The sequence below is a fragment of the Symphodus melops genome, assembly GCF_947650265.1.
Source record: "Symphodus melops genome assembly, chromosome: 8".
Lineage (NCBI taxonomy): Eukaryota > Metazoa > Chordata > Actinopteri > Labriformes > Labridae > Symphodus > Symphodus melops.
In genome coordinates, this window is record NC_136698.1 from 322003 (window position 1) to 340631 (window position 18629).

At 45.5% G+C, this 18629-nt stretch overlaps 3 protein-coding genes across 5 annotated transcripts in view; 1 reads left to right on the plus strand and 2 right to left on the minus strand.

Moving 5' to 3' along the window:
- Window positions 1-1721: 1721 nt before the first annotated feature.
- diras1a (DIRAS family, GTP-binding RAS-like 1a) lies at window positions 1722-7800 on the minus strand. 2 transcript variants are annotated; one of them, XM_079350291.1, is made up of 4 exons: window positions 7534-7800; window positions 4218-4397; window positions 3929-4099; window positions 1722-2348 (listed from the first exon to the last, which is right to left on the minus strand). In XM_079350291.1, the coding sequence occupies exons 2-4, from the start codon at window positions 4353-4355 to the stop codon at window positions 2058-2060; spliced, it is 600 nt and encodes a 199-aa protein (XP_079206417.1). In that variant the 5' UTR covers window positions 4356-4397; window positions 7534-7800; the 3' UTR covers window positions 1722-2057. The 2 variants fall into 2 exon arrangements, with proteins under 2 accessions (XP_079206417.1, XP_079206418.1); XM_079350292.1 differs by lacking the exon at window positions 7534-7800 and adding an exon at window positions 7276-7297.
- Window positions 7801-9418: 1618 nt separating this feature from the next.
- Window positions 9419-16243, minus strand: LOC306828080 (protein NLRC3-like). Its single transcript, XM_079350300.1, has 6 exons — window positions 14206-16243; window positions 12704-12877; window positions 11771-11947; window positions 10897-11070; window positions 10384-10557; window positions 9419-9487 (listed from the first exon to the last, which is right to left on the minus strand). The coding sequence occupies exons 1-6, from the start codon at window positions 16080-16082 to the stop codon at window positions 9481-9483; spliced, it is 2583 nt and encodes an 860-aa protein (XP_079206426.1). The 5' UTR covers window positions 16083-16243; the 3' UTR covers window positions 9419-9480.
- Window positions 16244-18313: 2070 nt separating this feature from the next.
- Window positions 18314-18629, plus strand: part of apc2 (APC regulator of WNT signaling pathway 2) — a 30169-nt gene continuing 29853 nt past the window's right edge. Inside the window, exon 1 of one of the 2 annotated variants that reach the window (XM_079350287.1) lies at window positions 18314-18357. The gene's annotated coding sequence lies outside the window, so the exon portion shown is untranslated. The other variant, XM_079350286.1, reaches the window with a different exon arrangement.

Consider the following 18629-nt stretch of genomic DNA (forward strand, 5'->3'; position numbering starts at 1 on the left):
TGTGATGTCATCAGGTGAACAGTAACAAAGGTCAGTGTGTGATGTCATCAGGTGAACAGTAACAAAGGTCAGTGTGTGATGTCATCAGGTGAACAGTAACAAAGGTCAGTGTGTGATGTCATCAGGTGAACAGTAACAAAGGTCAGTGTGTGATGTCATCAGGTGAACAGTAACACAGGTCAGTGTGTGATGTCATCAGGTGAACAGTAACAGGTCAGTGTGTGATGTCATCAGGTGAACAGTAACAAAGGTCAGTGTGTGATGTCATCAGGTGAACAGTAACAAAGGTCAGTGTGTGATGTCATCAGGTGAACAGTAACAAAGGTCAGTGTGTGATGTCATCAGGTGAACGGTAACAAAGGTCAGTGTGTGATGTCATCAGGTGAACGGTAACAAAGGTCAGTGTGTGATGTCATCAGGTGAACAGTAACAAAGGTCAGTGTGTGATGTCATCAGGTGAACGGTAACAAAGGTCAGTGTGTGATGTCATCAGGTGAACGGTAACAGGTCAGTGTGTGATGTCATCAGGTGAACAGTAACACAGGTCAGTGTGTGATGTCATCAGGTGAACAGTAACACAGGTCAGTGTGTGATGTCATCAGGTGAACAGTAACACAGGTCAGTGTGTGATGTCATCAGGTGAACAGTAACAGGTCAGTGTGTGATGTCATCAGGTGAACAGTAACACAGGTCAGTGTGTGATGTCATCAGGTGAACAGTAACAAAGGTCAGTGTGTGATGTCATCAGGTGAACGGTAACAAAGGTCAGTGTGTGATGTCATCAGGTGAACGGTAACAGGTCAGTGTGTGATGTCATCAGGTGAACAGTAACAGGTCAGTGTGTGATGTCATCAGGTGAACAGTAACACAGGTCAGTGTGTGATGTCATCAGGTGAACAGTAACAAAGGTCAGTGTGTGATGTCATCAGGTGAACGGTAACAGGTCAGTGTGTGATGTCATCAGGTGAACGGTAACAAAGGTCAGTGTGTGATGTCATCAGGTGAACGGTAACAGGTCAGTGTGTGATGTCATCAGGTGAACAGTAACACAGGTCAGTGTGTGATGTCATCAGGTGAACAGTAACAGGTCAGTGTGTGATGTCATCAGGTGAACAGTAACAGGTCAGTGTGTGATGTCATCAGGTGAACAGTGTGTGATGTCATCAGGTGAACAGTAACAGGTCAGTGTGTGATGTCATCAGGTGAACAGTGTGTGATGTCATCAGGTGAACAGTAACAGGTCAGTGTGTGATGTCATCAGGTGAACAGTAACAGGTCAGTGTGTGATGTCATCAGGTGAACAGTAACAGGTCAGTGTGTGATGTCATCAGGTGAACAGTAACAGGTCAGTGTGTGATGTCATCAGGTGAACAGTAACAGGTCAGTGTGTGATGTCATCAGGTGAACAGTAACAAAGGTCAGTGTGTGATGTCATCAGGTGAACAGTAATGTTGACAGCTTTGTTAGTAAAGGCGAGTCAGATTAGTTTTTCCACCACCATTGTTGTTTCCAAAGTTCATATCAGAAGCTCCGCCTCTTCCTGATTGTGATTGGTCCTTAATGGAAGGGGTGACATTAATGTGCCAGGTGGTAGTGCTGTAATCACTGAGGGGAAACTAAGTGAAGACCTTGAGATGCATCTCTTCCTTTAGTGATGGTGACTTTAGTTTGCTCTGACTGGTAAATGGAGACTCTGTCAACACAATCATAACTACAGGCGGTTGCATTCAGACGGTGTGAACGAGCGGAGTATTCCTTTAACGTGTGTGACGGTTGACGTGGCAGCAGTCAGTCTGCTGCGTAAACTTAGCTTGAAAGTGTTTTCATGGTTACAGACACATTCCAGGTCAGGCTGAGCCCTGTACAGTTTCTCTAATCATTTGTTCCTCTCGGCTTCACTGTTCGGACACACGGAGGAGGACAGCCACCAAAGAAGAAGAAGAAGAAGAAGAAGACTTCTCCCTCGTGATGCTGAGCTGAGGACAGACAGGAGGGGCGGTCTCACCCCCCCCCCCCTGTTTCTGTTTCCACATTCAGTTTTTTCCTCTTTCCTCGCTCTACATGATGCTGCACTTCCCCTTCAGCTTGTCGGCTCGTTTCTGTTTCCCCGAGCGCTTCCCGTCGATGCTGAGGCTCATGTCCCTCTTCTTCTCCAGAGACAGCAGCTCCTGGAACAGCTCCTTCACGTTGGAGTTGGTCTTGGCCGACGTCTCCATGAAGGCACACTTCCAGGCGTTGGCCTGAGCCTGGCCCTCCTTTGTCTCCACCTCACGTTGGTGCGTCTCGTCGCTCTTGTTGCCCACGAGCATGATGGGAATGGACTCCACTGTGCCTTTGATGGCCAGAACCTGCAGGGAAATGGATCGGGTCAGACAGATTGTTCAGAGGCAACTTTAAGGGTCAAGGCTTTAGGGAATTCATAAATGATCAGCGAGCTTTTATAACAGTTTGTCCATCATGTTTGTTATCATTTATATTTCCTTTAAACTGACTCTAAAGAAAACGTCAGGCTCAAGTTTAATTCAAAGTCTGTTTAAAATATGAACGAAGTCTCAGTGACGTCACCGAGTGGTTTCAGAGGAGGCGTTATGAAGCCTGACGATGGCAGCTGGAAACCCTGACTACCTCACTTCAGATCAACCTTAGAAACAGACGAAGGCGGGGCTTAAACCTCCTGACAAACAGCTACAACACGCCCACCTGTCAATCATCTCAGCCACACCCGTACTTATGTCAATGTGTACATAACTCTAGGGACAGACTCTAGTGGACACTGGAGGAACTGCAGCTGTAAAGTTGGACATTTTAACATAGAGCTCTATGGAGACTGACTCACTGCAGGAGACAGACTCTAGTGGACACTGGAGGAACTGCAGCTGTAAAGTTGGACATTTTAACATAGAGCTCTATGGAGACTGACTCACTGCAGGAGACAGACTCTAGTGGACACTGGAGGCACTGCAGCTGTAAAGTTGGACATTTTAACATAGAGCTCTATGGAGACTGACTCACTGCAGGAGACAGACTCTAGTGGACACTGGAGGAACTGCAGCTGTAAAGTTGGACATTTTAACATAGAGCTCTATGGAGACTGACTCACTGCAGGAGACAGACTCTAGTGGACACTGGAGGAACTGCAGCTGTAAAGTTGGACATTTTAACATAGAGCTCTATGGAGACTGACTCACTGCAGGAGACAGACTCTAGTGGACACTGGAGGAACTGCAGCTGTAAAGTTGGACATTTTAACATAGAGCTCTATGGAGACTGACTCACTGCAGGAGACAGACTCTAGTGGACACTGGAGGAACTGCAGCTGTAAAGTTGGACATTTTAACATAGAGCTCTATGGAGACTGACTCACTGCAGGAGACAGACTCTAGTGGACACTGGAGGCACTGCAGCTGTAAAGTTGGACATTTTAACATAGAGCTCTATGGAGACTGACTCACTGCAGGAGACAGACTCTAGTGGACACTGGAGGAACTGCAGCTGTAAAGTTGGACATTTTAACATAGAGCTCTATGGAGACTGACTCACTGCAGGAGACAGACTCTAGTGGACACTGGAGGAACTGCAGCTTTTTTTTAACTCCATGGCAAAGGGGTAGTTCCGTTAGCAGGCTAGCTAAAGATAATTCACACTATAACAATAACTAAAATTAGATTCAACAGGAAGAGATATAATTTGCAATGGATTGTGGGATGTCCAGTCCCTTGACTCTAGAAGAAGAACATGTACATGTACGGCCTTGTGCCAATACTAGTCTTGAGTATTGTGGTAGCTGGTTGTCATGGTTACAAGCTTCAATCTCATCATGTAATATGGAGTAAAATGTCAACGAACGATTGGGAAGCAGACCAATGAAAAAGTGGGCGGGGACTGTTGAGCTCTATGATCATCTCTAAAGACGAAGACAGCCGGTCACCTGTTGGTAAATGGGTTTGAGCTCCTCCAGTGATTGGCGGCTGGTGACGGAGTAAACCAGGATGAAGGCGTGTCCTTTGGAGATGGAGAGGCGCTGCATGGCGGGAAACTGATGACTTCCTGTTGTGTCTGTGATCTGCAGCGTGCAGACGCTCTTATCACAGCTGATCACCTGCAGAGAGGACAGGTGCTGCTCAATGACTGAACATGAGGACAGAGGTTCAAACCATTCTATGATGATAGCTATCAAATGTTTCTAGACAGCACAGTGTGGTTGGTCCAGGTCTCACCTGTCTGTAGGTGTCCTCCACTGTGGGGATGTAGGTGTCTCTGAATGTGCCTTTCACAAACCGAAGGACCAGCGAGCTCTTCCCGACCCCCCCGGCTCCAAACACCACCACCCGGTAGTCGTTACTTTGCTCTGGCATGCTGGGAGTTTGAGTTCGCCTGCTGCTCTCTGGAGATGAATGCTGAAATGATGAAGTGAGAACAGAAACAGAGACGTGTTAATCCTTCGACAGCCAGATGAACACAGCAGAAGAGTAAATGTGTGTGTGCTGTGTTTAATGTCCAAACACATCAACAGAGAGAGCTCGAGCAAAACAGCTGTTTGACTCCTTCAGCTCACCATGAGCCTGTTAACACTGCGTGTGTGTTAGCTAACAGGTTTCTTTAGCACCTAGTGTTTAAAATGAGTACTGCAGTCTAAACTCTAATCATCACAGAGAGCTGTCTCCCCCCCTCCTCTCACACAGGTCAGCATGTAGTGGACACTGTAGCTTCAGTGTTTAGCCAGCTCTGCATGTGGTGGACACTGTAGCTTCAGTGTTTAGCCAGCTCTGCATGTGGTGGACACTGTAGCTTCAGTGTTTAGCCAGCTCTGCATGTGGTGGACACTGTAGCTTCAGTGTTTAGCCAGCTCTGCATGTGGTGGACACTGTAGCTTCAGTGTTTAGCCAGCTCTGCATGTGGTGGACACTGTAGCTTCAGTGTTTAGCCAGCTCTGCATGTGGTGGACACTGTAGCTTCAGTGTTTAGCCAGCTCTGCATGTGGTGGACACTGTAGCTTCAGTGTTTAGCCAGCTCTGCATGTGGTGGATACTGTAGCTTCAGTGTTTAGCCAGCTCTGCATGTGGTGGACACTGTAGCTTCAGTGTTTAGCCAGCTCTGCATGTGGTGGACACTGTAGCTTCAGTGTTTAGCCAGCTCTGCATGTGGTGGACACTGTAGCTTCAGTGTTTAGCCAGCTCTGCATGTGGTGGACACTGTAGCTTCAGTGTTTAGCCAGCTCTGCATGTGGTGGACACTGTAGCTTCAGTGTTTAGCCAGCTCTGCATGTGGTGGACACTGTTAACAGGAGCGTTACATGAACACACACGTGGGTTTAAACGCGGCGACAGCAACAGTCTGCACATGATGAATAAAAGATGAGGAGGAGGCTCGGGGTGTTTCCCAGCATGCCGAGCTGTTTCCTCCCCTGAGGATGAGCATCGATTGTTCATCCCATTAGAGAAGAGGAAACACTGCAGACTGTTTCCACACGTCAGGCGTCTCTTCCTTACTGTGCATCACAGAGTGAAGTCAGCACCTTCACACCTGCTCTCCTCGTGTGGACTTCAGACACATCCTCTTTGTTTGAATGAGGGCTGATCGGCCTGAAGCCTTTCTAGCGTTTACCTCATCAAGTCCTTGTCACGTTTTTCTTTCACCAAACCTCATTTAAAGAAAGAGGCGTTTTAACCGTCGGATCAGCTGCCGCTCAGCGACGTCAGCGCTCCTTATCTCAGCGCCGACTGAGAGCGGTGACTAATCAACCGCTCGTTAATCAATCGTCCTCTTTATAGCATCCTTTGTGTTTCTGTGTGTCACCATGGCAACACCAGACTGCGTGTGTGCGAGCTGCTCGGAGGAGACAGACGGACAGCAGAGGTTTGTGCACTCAGAGAGCACGGCGAACATGTCATCATCAGCAGGGGACGTCGGCATGGCAACACGACTGCCCACACTGTATGACATCACTTCCTGCGTGTGGGCAGGTGGCGGGGGAAACACCACAGAGCGTCCGAAGATCCGTCTCACAGGAGCAGAAAAAAACAAGAAGGGATCAATAGAAGTAAAACGGAGGCTTCCAGAAGATTCCTCAGAGTTACAGTGACATGAAATCCTCCATCTTTCTTTGAGTCTTTTTCTCCAACAGGCTTCATGTCTGTCATCTCACCTCATTTATTCATGTGCAAGAACATTCATTAACAGCAGGATATAATCACAGTCTAAAATAAGAGTCAACTTCACAACATCACACACACACACACACACACACACACACACACACACACACACACACACAACACACACACTGCAGTGTCACACCTTCAGCTCTTCACATCTTTTAGTTTGTGCTGAACATTTTCTCATGAATATTCTGAGATTAATGTCAGACTGCTTCAACCATCTCAGACTGTTCAACATGAGGCTGCCTGTCCATCCATCATCCATCCATCCATCCATCATCCATCCATCATCTATCATCCATCCATCCATCATCCATCCATCATCTATCATCCATCCTCCATCATCCATCCATCCATCCTCCATCATCCATCCATCCTCCATCATCCATCCATCCTCCATCCATCCATCCATCCATCATCCATCCATCATCCATCCATCCTCCATCATCCATCCATCCATCCATCATCCATCCATCATCCATCCATCCTCCATCATCCATCCATCGTCAGGCACAGTCAGACGTCCCTCTCCTCAGCATGTGTTCCAGCTCTTGGTGGATTCTGAGGTGTTGATTTGATTCCTTCACTTTCTGATAAACGTTCCACCTGTGTTGTCGTGTCTGTCTGCGCCTCGTGGTTATATGCATTTAACCTTATTTTCTAAGGACGTGCACAACCAACGCTCCAAACCACCACAGGAGACGTGAGTCTGATGTGTTCCCGTAAGCAAGTATACCCAGGGCTTCTTGAACTAAAGTCTGCTCCACACTGACAGCAGCACAATGTGAGAGACTCAGGATGAAACAGCCATCGGCTAAAACTGTGCCGGGCTTGAAAATGGGAGAGAGGGAGACGGAGACAAAGACAAAACATAAAAACTGAAATCTGGGACATTCTTTTAAAGTTGAAGAACAGCTTCTACTTGAGTTCTTTATTTATCAGAGAACATCTGTTTCCCACTCCGAACATGATCAATGACCTTATTATTAGTTACAATGAAGAACAAACCAGCTGGTATTTTGATCGTTTTAGCCAGTCTCGTGCTCTCTGTCGTCACGACACAAAACATACTTATACAACACACGTGCACACACACGCACGCGCACAATCAGCTGACCTGCTGCTTTGTTCTCGTTTCAATCAGACTCGTTATCTCCTCATCATGCAAATCACACTGACTCCGCACGTGCACGGTCTGCTACAGTGCACGCGCAGACATTGTATTTGATGAATGCACACACACACACACACACGCACGCACACACACATTTCAGCAGCATCAGGCCGGTTGTTGTGGAGCTCTGCCCGCGGGGCTGCTGCCTGCTTGCTGCCCGCTCAGGGTGCGTGAGTGTCGGTGTGATGTCCGCGGACTCACCGTGTCTCTGCGGAGCGTCGGTCTCTGTGTCTGCGGGCTGCCTTCACTCCGGAGCGGCTGTGAGCATCCTGAACCCCCTGCTCTCTGACTCACAGCATCACCCTCACCATCACCATCATCATCATCATCACCATCATCATCATCAGACCTGCTGCTGATCAGCACACATCAGCCCTCCTCTTCTTCCTCCTCCTCCTCCTCCCTCCTTCATCATCATCACCTCCTCCTTTCTCGGAGCGGATGCAAATACAACATGAAAAAAAGAAACTACTATTCTGGGATTTCCCTTGTGTTTTTTCAGAATAAAAGCCTGAATTTTGTAAACCTTCAGAGCTTGAAGCTCTGCTGGGGAAAAGACTTAAAGATGTAAGAGGTGTGCAATAAAACATCAATATTTAGTTTGTTTATTTGAGACACTTAGAGGTTCTTTATTTGTGTTTAAAAGGCCATCCTATAATCTCAGTTAAAGTCACACACTTCTTATTTTAAACTGAAGATTTATTATCACAGAACCGGAAGTCCCATGCCCCGCCTCCTCTCTGACGCCTCATCCTCCTCCGAAAGTAAAAATACATTTTCCCTCCACACCTTCAGCGTCACAATGTGACGTCATCAGAAGATAGAAAAGACTGAATGTACAAAGAAAACATGTCAATAATTATTCCATGAGAAACAAAGAAACTGTAGAAAATGTGTTTAACTTGAACTGAGACATAAAAACATGAATGTGATTATTTTATTTTACATTTAAAGCTCTTTGTGTGTCCTTTCTACGGTGGCTGGGAAGTGCACCGCAAAAGTCAAAAGTATGAAACAGTTTTACAAAGCTCGAGACAAATTCACATTTTCTGAAACAAAACATTTTAACAAAGGACAAAACACATTTCACCACTTCTGTGTGTGTGTGAGCTGTGTGTCCACGGTGTGTGTGTACTCGGTGTGTGTGTGAGGTGTGTGTGTGAGGTGTGTACTCGGTGTGTGTGTGAGGTGTGTGGAGTAAAGGTCAGTAAAGGTGTGCCGTGTTGTTGTATCTCACACTATGAGGCTCCGTCCTGAAGAAACTCAAAAAACTGATTTCAAAACATTTGAAGACAAGATTTATTGAAAAGGCAAAACATGAAGACAAATCAGTAAAGTCAAAAATATCAAATGTAATAAAAGGTGTGAGGTGTGTGTGAGGTGAGGTGTGTGAGGTGTGTGTGAGGTGAGGTGTGTGAGGTGTGTGTGAGGTGAGGTGTGTGAGGTGTGTGTGAGGTGAGGTGTGTGAGGTGTGTGTGAGGTGAGTGTGAGGTGTGTGTGAGGTGAGGTGTGTGTGTGAGGTGTGTGTGTGAGGTGTGTGTGTGAGGTGTGTGTGTGAGGTGTGTGTGTGAGGTGCATCTGCTTCCAGTAGCATGCTAACTTGAGCTAACAGCTGCACAAGGTAAATCACATGGTTATATATTTAAAATGTTTAATGATGAATAAAAAGAAGTTTTGATTATATGAATGATTTAAATGATAGATGGATTATATGGATACAAAAGAAATAAACACAAATATATTCAAACAAATTCAACAGTTGCATCGCTCTGATGTTTCAAGTCTTTAGTAATACGAGTGCAGAGCGTGCGGACCTACAGTCTCAGCGTTCGATCGTTTCACAGTCGGCCCCGTGTCACAGAGCGAGGTGAGGTCACTTCCTGATGAGGTCAGAACATGTTTTAAAGAGAAGATGATTTTAATACATGTTACAGATGATCACGTTCTGGTTTGGACTTTTAGTAAGAAATAGAATCAAAATAATCATCACATGAGAAGAATAACTGCAGCTGTTTCATGTTTGACCTTCCTCTCCTGTGATGTGTGCAGAACAGATTCCTCTGTCAGTCCCTGATGGATGAAGCTCTCTGCACACACAACATGGTGGAGCTTCCTCCTCTGTGATCACTCACATTATGAAGGAGGTCATCAACACCTAATGAGAGAAGAAGAGAGATGACAGAAATCATTTTCCATACTGACTCCTCATCAGCGCTGTAACTAAGCTCCGCCCCCACTCCACCTTTGTACTTTAACACTGAACGGCTGAGTGTGAGCTTTCACATTGAGTTATGCAGCATTTCACCTGTTACCCCCTCTGCTGCAGAACAACATGGCCTCCATGACTTTAACACAGACAAATTAAATACAGTTACCAAAATAAAGGTTGTAGTTTTATCAAAGTGGAGTAAAGGTGCAGTGAGGGAACCATGTGACATGTTTGATCAAATAAACCTGTTTAAAAAAGGACAAAATAAAAACATTCACAGTTCATCAAAAAGTCAAAAAGCCTCCGACCAGGACAAACATGCAACAGAGAGCAAACAGAGGAGCTCCAGGCCTGTAGAGGGCGCTACTACGTTTCAGAAATCCTGTTTAATCAGAGATTTAAAGGGAGACATTTCTCCTCCTCCATGTTTGCTCCACAGCAAAACAAAATTAAACAGTTAATCCACAAAAACAACCCTGTTCTGGTAAAAACTGTTTTCATATTTGTATCCAAAGTGACACAGCTTTAGCAACAGTTAGCTCATCTGCAGAGTTTGCAGAGTTTAGGTTTACATCACTACGAACCCTGAACGAGCCGGAGAGACGTTCAGTCTGCAGAGAGTCAGTGATGGAGATAGAACCCTGCTACTTGAAGCTCACCTGCTGTGGGAACAGAACCTGTGAGGATCAGGCTAAACGGCGTTCTGCACCAGAGGGAGTCGTTCATATCAGGGTTTTTAACGGCAGGACTACAATCACTTCTTTTTAGAAAACCAGAGCTGTAACCACTTTAAATACATTCAAATATGTGGAGGCTTTACTAAAGAACACTGAGACACTGACCTCAGAGACTCCAGTCCATAGTTTGGATTCTTCTCAAGATCACTCAGCAGCTTCACGTCTGAATCCTGCAGCTTGTTGTAGATCAGGTCCAGCTCTCTGAGATGGGAGGGGTTGGACTTCAGAGCTGAGGCCAGAGAAGAACAGCTGATCTCTGACAGCTTGCAGCTCCACAATCTGAATAAAGAATAAACATAATGTGTAATCCAGTCACATGTGTTCAGGTTGTGATGAGTATCTCAGCATCACTTTGTCCTGATGAATCAAGTCTTCTATCTCAGTCAGGTCTGTGATGTTGGTACATTTATCAAATCACAAGTCTTCATGATTTCACTTCTTAACAGAACCAGAGGAAACCAGAAGCTTCATGTTCACCTTGTTCAACTTTACTTCACTGAGTCAGAAAAAGGAAAAAAATGCAAATCTCTCAAATAATATAATTCCCCAAGATTTCAATTCAGACAAACACTGAAAATATATAAATCCTGAAATGAATGACACAGTCAGTGATCTGACCTCAGAGTCTCCAGTCTGCAGTTTGGACTCTGCAGATAATCACACAGCAGCTTCACTCCTGAATCCTGCAGCTTGTTGTCACTCAGGTCCAGCTCTCTGAGATGGGAGGGGTTGGACTTCAGAGCTGAGGCCAGAGAAGAACAGCTGATCTCTGACAAACTGCAGCTCTCCAATCTGAATAAAGAATAAAAGAAGTAAATGTAAATGACAGTGAGCTGAATGTAATCAGTTTAAGGGATTATATGTTACTTTCAAAAATCCTGTATTTCTAGTGACACTGCAGGCTGCTAGGCTAACTGCACCAGCAGCCTGTTGCTCGCTCACACACACGAGCGAACATCTTCTGCCTTTGAATTGCCCCCTGAGGTCAAATAAAGTTGACCTTGAATTAAATTTAATTGAAATCATCGGCCGTGAAATTCAAAAGGTGTAGAGGAATTATCTTCCTTTTTCTACAGAAGTGGAGCCATGTCTGAGTCACTTTTTATCCCCTAAACTCAGCGTAGCTCCCTCCATGAATAAAAAGCTCTCCTGTGTTCACTCCAGTTTTCACTCGACGCCGCTCAGATTCTAGTTTGGCTTGATGGGCTTTTACAGGAAAAAACTTGTTTTGTTTCTTCTGTTTACGTGGAGTCTGTGTTGTGTTAGATGCTGGTTGTTTATTTGTGATAACAGACTCCATCTTAATTTCATTCTCCATCCAGTCAGGCTGGACTGTTGCTCTCTGTAAGCAGAGCTGTGTGAGGAGGACGTCCACAACGTGCATCAAACGTCACTTCCTGCAGCTTTCATGGAAAATCAAAGCCGTCAAAAAATAAACAGTTACACAGGCAACACAGAGACAATGAATGTCTCATTTTTAACATCCGTTGACCTCAGAGTCTCCAGTCTGCAGTTTGGACTCTGCAGATAATCACACAGCAGCTTCACTCCTGAATCCTGCAGGTTCTTGTTCTCTCTCAGGTCCAGCTCTCTGAGATGGGAGGGGTTGGACTTCAGAGCTGAGGCCAGAGAAGAACAGCTGATCTCTGACAAACTGCAACCCAGCAATCTGAATAAAGAATAAAAGAATAAAAATAATGTGTAATCCAGTCACATGTGTTCAGCTTGTGATGAGTATCTCAACATCACTTTGTCCTGATGAATCAAGTTTTCTCTAAATGATTAGAGGATCATTTCTGATTGTGTATTCACTAAATCTAAATCCTCCAAATGTCAGCTCAACATTCATCCAGCTGTTCATGTGCACAGATGAAGAACAGGCTGCTCTCCATCATCACCCTTCTGTCTCATCAACCACTTTGAAAAATCTACAAACAAAGATCGATTTGGAAAGAAAATCCTCCACTTTAAAATTCCCCTTTCCTTTAGTTAGTTCAAGAAAACTGCAACCACAGTCATTGGTCTTGTGACCTTCAGGGATCCATGAATCAGATAACTGTCGCTCACTATCTGAGTCATCGAAGTCTTCTGAATCACTTTCTTGCATTTTTGACTTTTCCTTTATTAAAGGCATTTTCTTTGATTTCACTTCTTTAGATTGTAGACTCTATAATGTAAATACTGTAAAAAAAATAACTACCTCATGTTCACTTCATCATCCTTATGCACCACTCACCACTGCACTATTATCTTATTCAGTCTGTACATATTAGTCTTTAATTACGTGTTTCTATATTTAACTAATTGTTGTATGTTTTATGTGTATATTGTACAGAGAGAGCACAGACTAACAAAGTAAAATTCCTTGTGTGTTAAACATACCTGGCCACACAACACACAAACATATTACAGTCAGTGATCTGACCTGAGAGTGTCCAGTCTGCAGTTTGGACTCTGCAGTCCCTCACACAGCAGCTTCACTCCTGAATCCTGCAGCTCGTTCTTAGTCAGGTCCAGCTCTCTGAGATGGGACGGGTTGGACTTCAGAGCTGAGACCACGACGTCACAGTGAGTCTTTGAGAGTTCACAGTCAGAAAGTCTGTAGTGACACATAAAATAGAGAAATGTGAGCTATAAAAGTAGTGTTTGATATTTACATCTCACATCTGATGATTAAACAGTTCGTCCTGTTCGGTCACCTCATCAGTCGTTTTCAAACCTGCACATTCTTCACCTGTCAATCATTCACTAAATGTTACAGATGAATGGAAACTAATGGAGTGTTATGGAGGACATCATGTCTATGGTGTAAAATCCCCCCTCCTTCTCTCACTCTCCTCTTCCTGGCATTTTGCTTCCTGGATGGGCGGAGCTTCAGAGCTGATTAAGGCAGCCAGCTCACCTGCTGACTGCATGTGAATGCCTCATCAATCCTGATAGTTTGGACTGTGTGCTTAAGATGGAAGTTTCCTTTGTTGAAGAGTAATAAGTAGCAGTGAATGAGTTCATTAATTTAGTCTACTGATTTACTTTGGTTGAGGTGAAGTCATATCTTTAATTCTGTGGTAAATTTAAAAATTAGCCTTTGTTATATCTGACTTGTGACTTGGATTATGGTGTCAAGATTGAAGACATATGTTACTCTTTGTCCTCTGTCAGAAAACCAGCTAAAAACCATAGAATAAATGATGGAATGAAAAGATCTGAGCTTGATGGAAGAAATCATGACTGGAAGATAGTGAAGACTTTGACCTCCTGCAAGCAGAGCTGAAGACTGCGGAGAGCAGAAACTCTCAGAACTCTACGCAGGAAAAAAGAGAAGGTAAGAACATCCTTCTTTAAGGATCCTGTCAGGGTTGGGAAAGGTCTATTTAGAAGGGGAAAGAACAGATCCCTAAAGGGGCCACAGAGGGACCTGGAGCACCATCTGATGGAGACACATTCAGACGAGCAAAGACTGGAACAAAGGAATATTCCATCAGCATTGCCACCAATTCCTCAGCCAGAACACCAGTTCGACACAAGAGACCCCCAAAGCTGTCTGTGAAGAGGGCAAGGGTAGCTTCTACACCAAGACTCAATGGAGTTCCTTACCGGTTATACAAGACACTCCAAGAGTATTGCGGTTTCTGTGGAGACTGATGAGGGTGACATGGAAGAAACAAATCATCCCAAAAGCATGGCAGAGAGCAGGGGGAGTACTAATTCCCAAGGGGAAGGATGCCTCAAATATCCACTAATTTAGGACATTTATCAGCTGTCAATAAACAAAGGAAGTGACACGTCACCGACCACAGACAGCCTCCTTCCTTTCACCACTTCCCTTCTTCTTTCCCCTCTTCCCACTCAAATCCAGGAAGGGCTGATTGCTAGGGATACTAACAACAAGTCCTATGAGCTGAAACTACTCATCACATCTGGACTTACTCTGCCTTCCTGCAGTTCCTCACAGCTGGAATCAGTCTCAGTCGTCCCTGCTCTGATGTCTTGTACTTTTTAAGGTCCAACACATCCAGAACCTCCTCAGACATCTGCAGCATGTAGGCCAGAGCAGAGCAGTGGATCTCAGAGAGTCTCTTCCATGATCTGTTCCCTGACTTCAGGAACTCTTGGATCTCCTGATGGACTGAGAGGTCCTTCATCTCTGTCAGACAGTGGAAGATGTTGATGTTTCTGTCAGGAGGGATATCTTCACTCTTCAACTCCTTCAGGTTGTTGATGACTCTCTGGATCATTTCTGGACTGTTGTCAGTCTGACCCAGCAGGCCTCCTAAGAGTCTCTGGTTTGACTCCAGAGAAAGACCATGAAGGAAGCGAACAAACAGGTCCAGGTGACCGTTCTTGCTTTCCAGGGATTTTATTACTGAATTATTTAGGAACATTTCCAGGGTTGAAACTCTCAGTTTTTCACCCAGAAAAGCCTCCACTACGCCTCTCTTTCTGTTGGTGAAACAGTGGAACATGTAGACTGCAGCCAGAAACTCCTGAACGCTCAGATGAACAAAGCAGTAGACTGTTTTCTGGAAGATCACACACTCTGTTTTAAAGATCTCTGTACAAACTCCTGAGTACACCGAGGCCTCTGTGACATCCAGACCACACCGCTCCAGGTCTTCTTGGTAGAACATGATGTTTCCGTCCTCCAGATGTTCAAACGCCAGCCTCCCCAGCTTCAGAAGAACTTCCCTGTCTGCGTCCATCAGCTCATGTAGACTCATCTGATGTCCCTCACTGTACTTGTTCTTCTTCCTCTTTGTCTGAACCAGCAGGAAGTGTGAGTACATGTCAGTCAGGGTCTTGGGCAGCTCTCCTCTCTGCTCTGTGCTCATCATGTGCTCCAGAACTGTGGCAGTGATCCAGCAGAAGACCGGGATCAGACACATGATGTGGAGGCTCCTGGAGGTCTGGATGTGTGAGATGATTCTGCTGGACAGATCTTCATCACTGAACCTCCTCCTGAAGTACTCCTCCTTCTGGGCGTCAGTGAAGCCTCGTACTTCTGTTACCCTGTCAACACATGAAGGAGGGATCTGATTGGCTGCTGCAGGTCGAGAAGTGATCCAGATGAGAGCTGAGGGGAGCAGATTCCCCTTGATGAGGTTTGTGAACAGTGTGTTTAACGATGACTTCTGTGTGACATCAGACACAACCTCCCTGTTTGTGAAGTCCAATGACAGTCTGCTTTCATCCAGGCCGTCAAAGATGAACAACAGTTTACAGACAGCGAGCGTCTCTGCTGCCACCTTCTGTAATGTTGGATGGAAAACACGGAGCAGCTCAAGAAGACTGTAGCGCTGATCTCTGACCAAGTTCAGCTCCCTGAATGAAAGCAGGATCAGCAGACTGACGTCTTGGTTCTCTGAGCCCTCGGCCCAGTCCAGAGTGAACTTCTGCACTGAGAAGGTTTTTCCAACACCAGCCACGCCGTTTGTCAGAACCACTCTGATGGGTTTCTGTTGGTCGGGTTGAGCTCCTGTCTTTGGTTCCTGTTGGACGGGTTGAGCTCCTGTCTTTGGTTCCTGTTGGTCGGGTTGAGCTCCTGTCTTTGGTTCCTGTTGGTCGGGTTGAGCTCCTGTCTTTGGTTCCTGTTGGTCGGGTTGAGCTCCTGTCTTTGGTTCCTGTTGGTCGGGTTGAGCTCCTGTCTTTGGTTCCTGTTGGTCGGGTTGAGCTCCTGTCTTTGGTTCCTGTTGGTCGGGTTGAGCTCCTGTCTTTGGTTCCTGTTGGTCCGGTAAGGCTTTAAAGATGTCCTGGCACCTGATTGGAGTCTCATGGAGGGTCTTCTTCTTTTTAGAGGCTGTCTCCATCTGTCTCACCTCATGTTGGGTGTTCACCTCTTCACTCTGCCCCTCTGTGATGTGGAGCTCAGTGTAGATCCTGTTGAGGGGGGTTCTACTTCCTGTTTCATCAGTTCCTTCAGTCACACGTTCACATCTCGTCCTCAGACTGACCTTATGTTGATCTAAAACCTCCTGCTGATCTACTGAAAGAGAGAAAGATAGAATCTGATTATTGTTTTCAGATGTTTTTGTAAAAGAAGTAAAATGAGTTTTAATTTCTAGACTTTTGACATTGACCAATTAAAGTCGTGTTTTAGGAGATCACAGAAGCACAAAGGTGTCCAGTCTTACTTTGTTCAGTGCTGATCTGACTGACTGTCTGCAGTCCAGCTCCTGGTCTGGATCCTCCTCTCTGCTCCACTCGAACATGAGTCCTCTCCGTCCCCCTGTGAAGACATGTCTTTAGAACTAAACTGATGATTGACTGATAGAAACTATGAAGATTTATCAAACACAATCTAAACAGTCAGATGATCACAGAGAGAATCTGAGAGTCTCCTCAATCCCCCGCTGGCCTACATTCACACTGCTCCAGGACTAACCGGGCCTGAACACATAACATAACATCTTAATACAACACATGCACAGCTTTATGTGATCATGGCAGGCAGACAAAAAAACAACATGATCAACACAGAGAACATGACAGCTACTTTAAGGATGTTGTCCATCCATCCATCCATTTTCTACCGCGTATCCGGGCCGGGTCGCGGGGGGAGCAGTTTAAGCAGAGACGCCCAGACTTCCCTCACCCCAGACACCTCCTCCAGCTCTTCTGGTGGGACCCCAAGGCGTTCCCAAGCCAGCCGTGAGACATAGTCTCTCCAGCGTGTCCTGGGTCTACCCCGAGGCCTCCCCACTCCCTTCTTCATTTACAGGACGTCAGTATCTGGCTTCCTGTATGTGTGTGTGTGTGTGTGTGTGTGTGTGTGTGTGTGTTGGGGGGGGGGGTGTTGTGTGATAAGTGGGAGTGTGTGTGTGTGTGTGTGTACATGTGTGTGTGTGTGTGGGGGGGGGGGGGGGGGATAATCTGACATGTTTTCATTACTCCTCTTTAATCTAATCTGCTGTAATCTGGTTAATTTCTTTAAATCAGTCAAAGCAAAGAGAGGAATTATAAACTGACATGTGGCCCCCTCTGGTGGCGAGCTGAGGTACTACAGACAGGAAGCATCTTTATTACCACAGTAAACGCCAAACCAGAGACAAGGACTGATAAATAAACAACACTTCTAAGAACAGTATTCATTCTCTGGTCCAATCAGTGAGCGGAGCTGGAGAGGAGGGAGGGTTCACCTTCTTATCCAAATATGGTCACTTCTGGTTCTAAAGATAAGTTTACAGTTTCTAACTGCAGAGATCCAAATGGAACAAACCATCAATCTCAACATTTGAACTTTTTATTTAAACTGTTTCCCTCAAAGTGCACAATGGAAAAACAGCGTTAGCCTAAATTGCTTCCCTAATTATCTTCAGGACTTTAATTAGAAAAAAAAACAACATACGTCACAATTTCAAAAGATGAATTACAGTCAGTGTGTGAGAGGTAATAAGGCACAGCTTGAAACAGGATACAGAGGACTGTTCTAACAGTATTGATTTAGTGTTTCATCATTGATTTAACACTGGACAGTAAAGATCCCATAACAAAGATAATACTCCAACTAAACTTACCGGTATGTACAGAGAGGTGATGACGTCATCGACATGTATAATAATAATAATTTTATTTATAGAGCGCTTTTAGACAAAGTGCTTTACACAGCTTAAAAGCTCAACACACAGACAAAACACATCATTAAAAACATCAGGCATAAACAGGAGCGTGATCAATTAACATGAACATCCGGATTGTCTGATCCTGTTATACAGTCAGTTATTATACTTCAATAAAATAACATCAATACAGCAGCTTCCATCAGGATCATCAAAGAGAAACTCTCTCTCTCTCTGTCTCTCTGCCTCTCTCTCTCTCTGCCTCTCTCTCTCTCTCTCTCTCTCTCTCTCTCTCTCTCTCTCTCTCTGTCTCTCTGCCTCTCTCTCTCTCTGCCCTCTCTCTCTCTCTGTCTCTCTCTCCTCTGTCTCTCTCTCTCTCTCTCTCTCTCTCTGTCTCTCTCTCTCTGCCTCTCTCTCTCTCTCTCTCTCTGTCTCTCTCTCTCTCTCTCTCTCTCTCTCTCTCTCTCTCTCTGTCTCTCTCTCTCTCTCTCCCTCAGTGATCTTCAGCTCGGCTCGGAGTCATGAGGTAAGCACCGATCTCTCCGTCTTTTCTCCGCCTTTAACCCATCTTCATCTCATTTTTAAAATCCGTTCTGGCTCGGGATACTCCGTGTGTCTGGTCCTGCTCGGCTCGGCTCGGCTCGGTCCTGGTTCTGCTCGGCTCTGCTGTTAAACGCTGTGCATAAAGACAAAAGAGGCTGACGGAGCTGATTAGCGCAGATGAGGTGTGTGTGTGTGTGTGTGTGTGTGTGTGGGGGGGGGGGGGGGGGGGGGGGGGGGGCTGTCACATTTCACCAC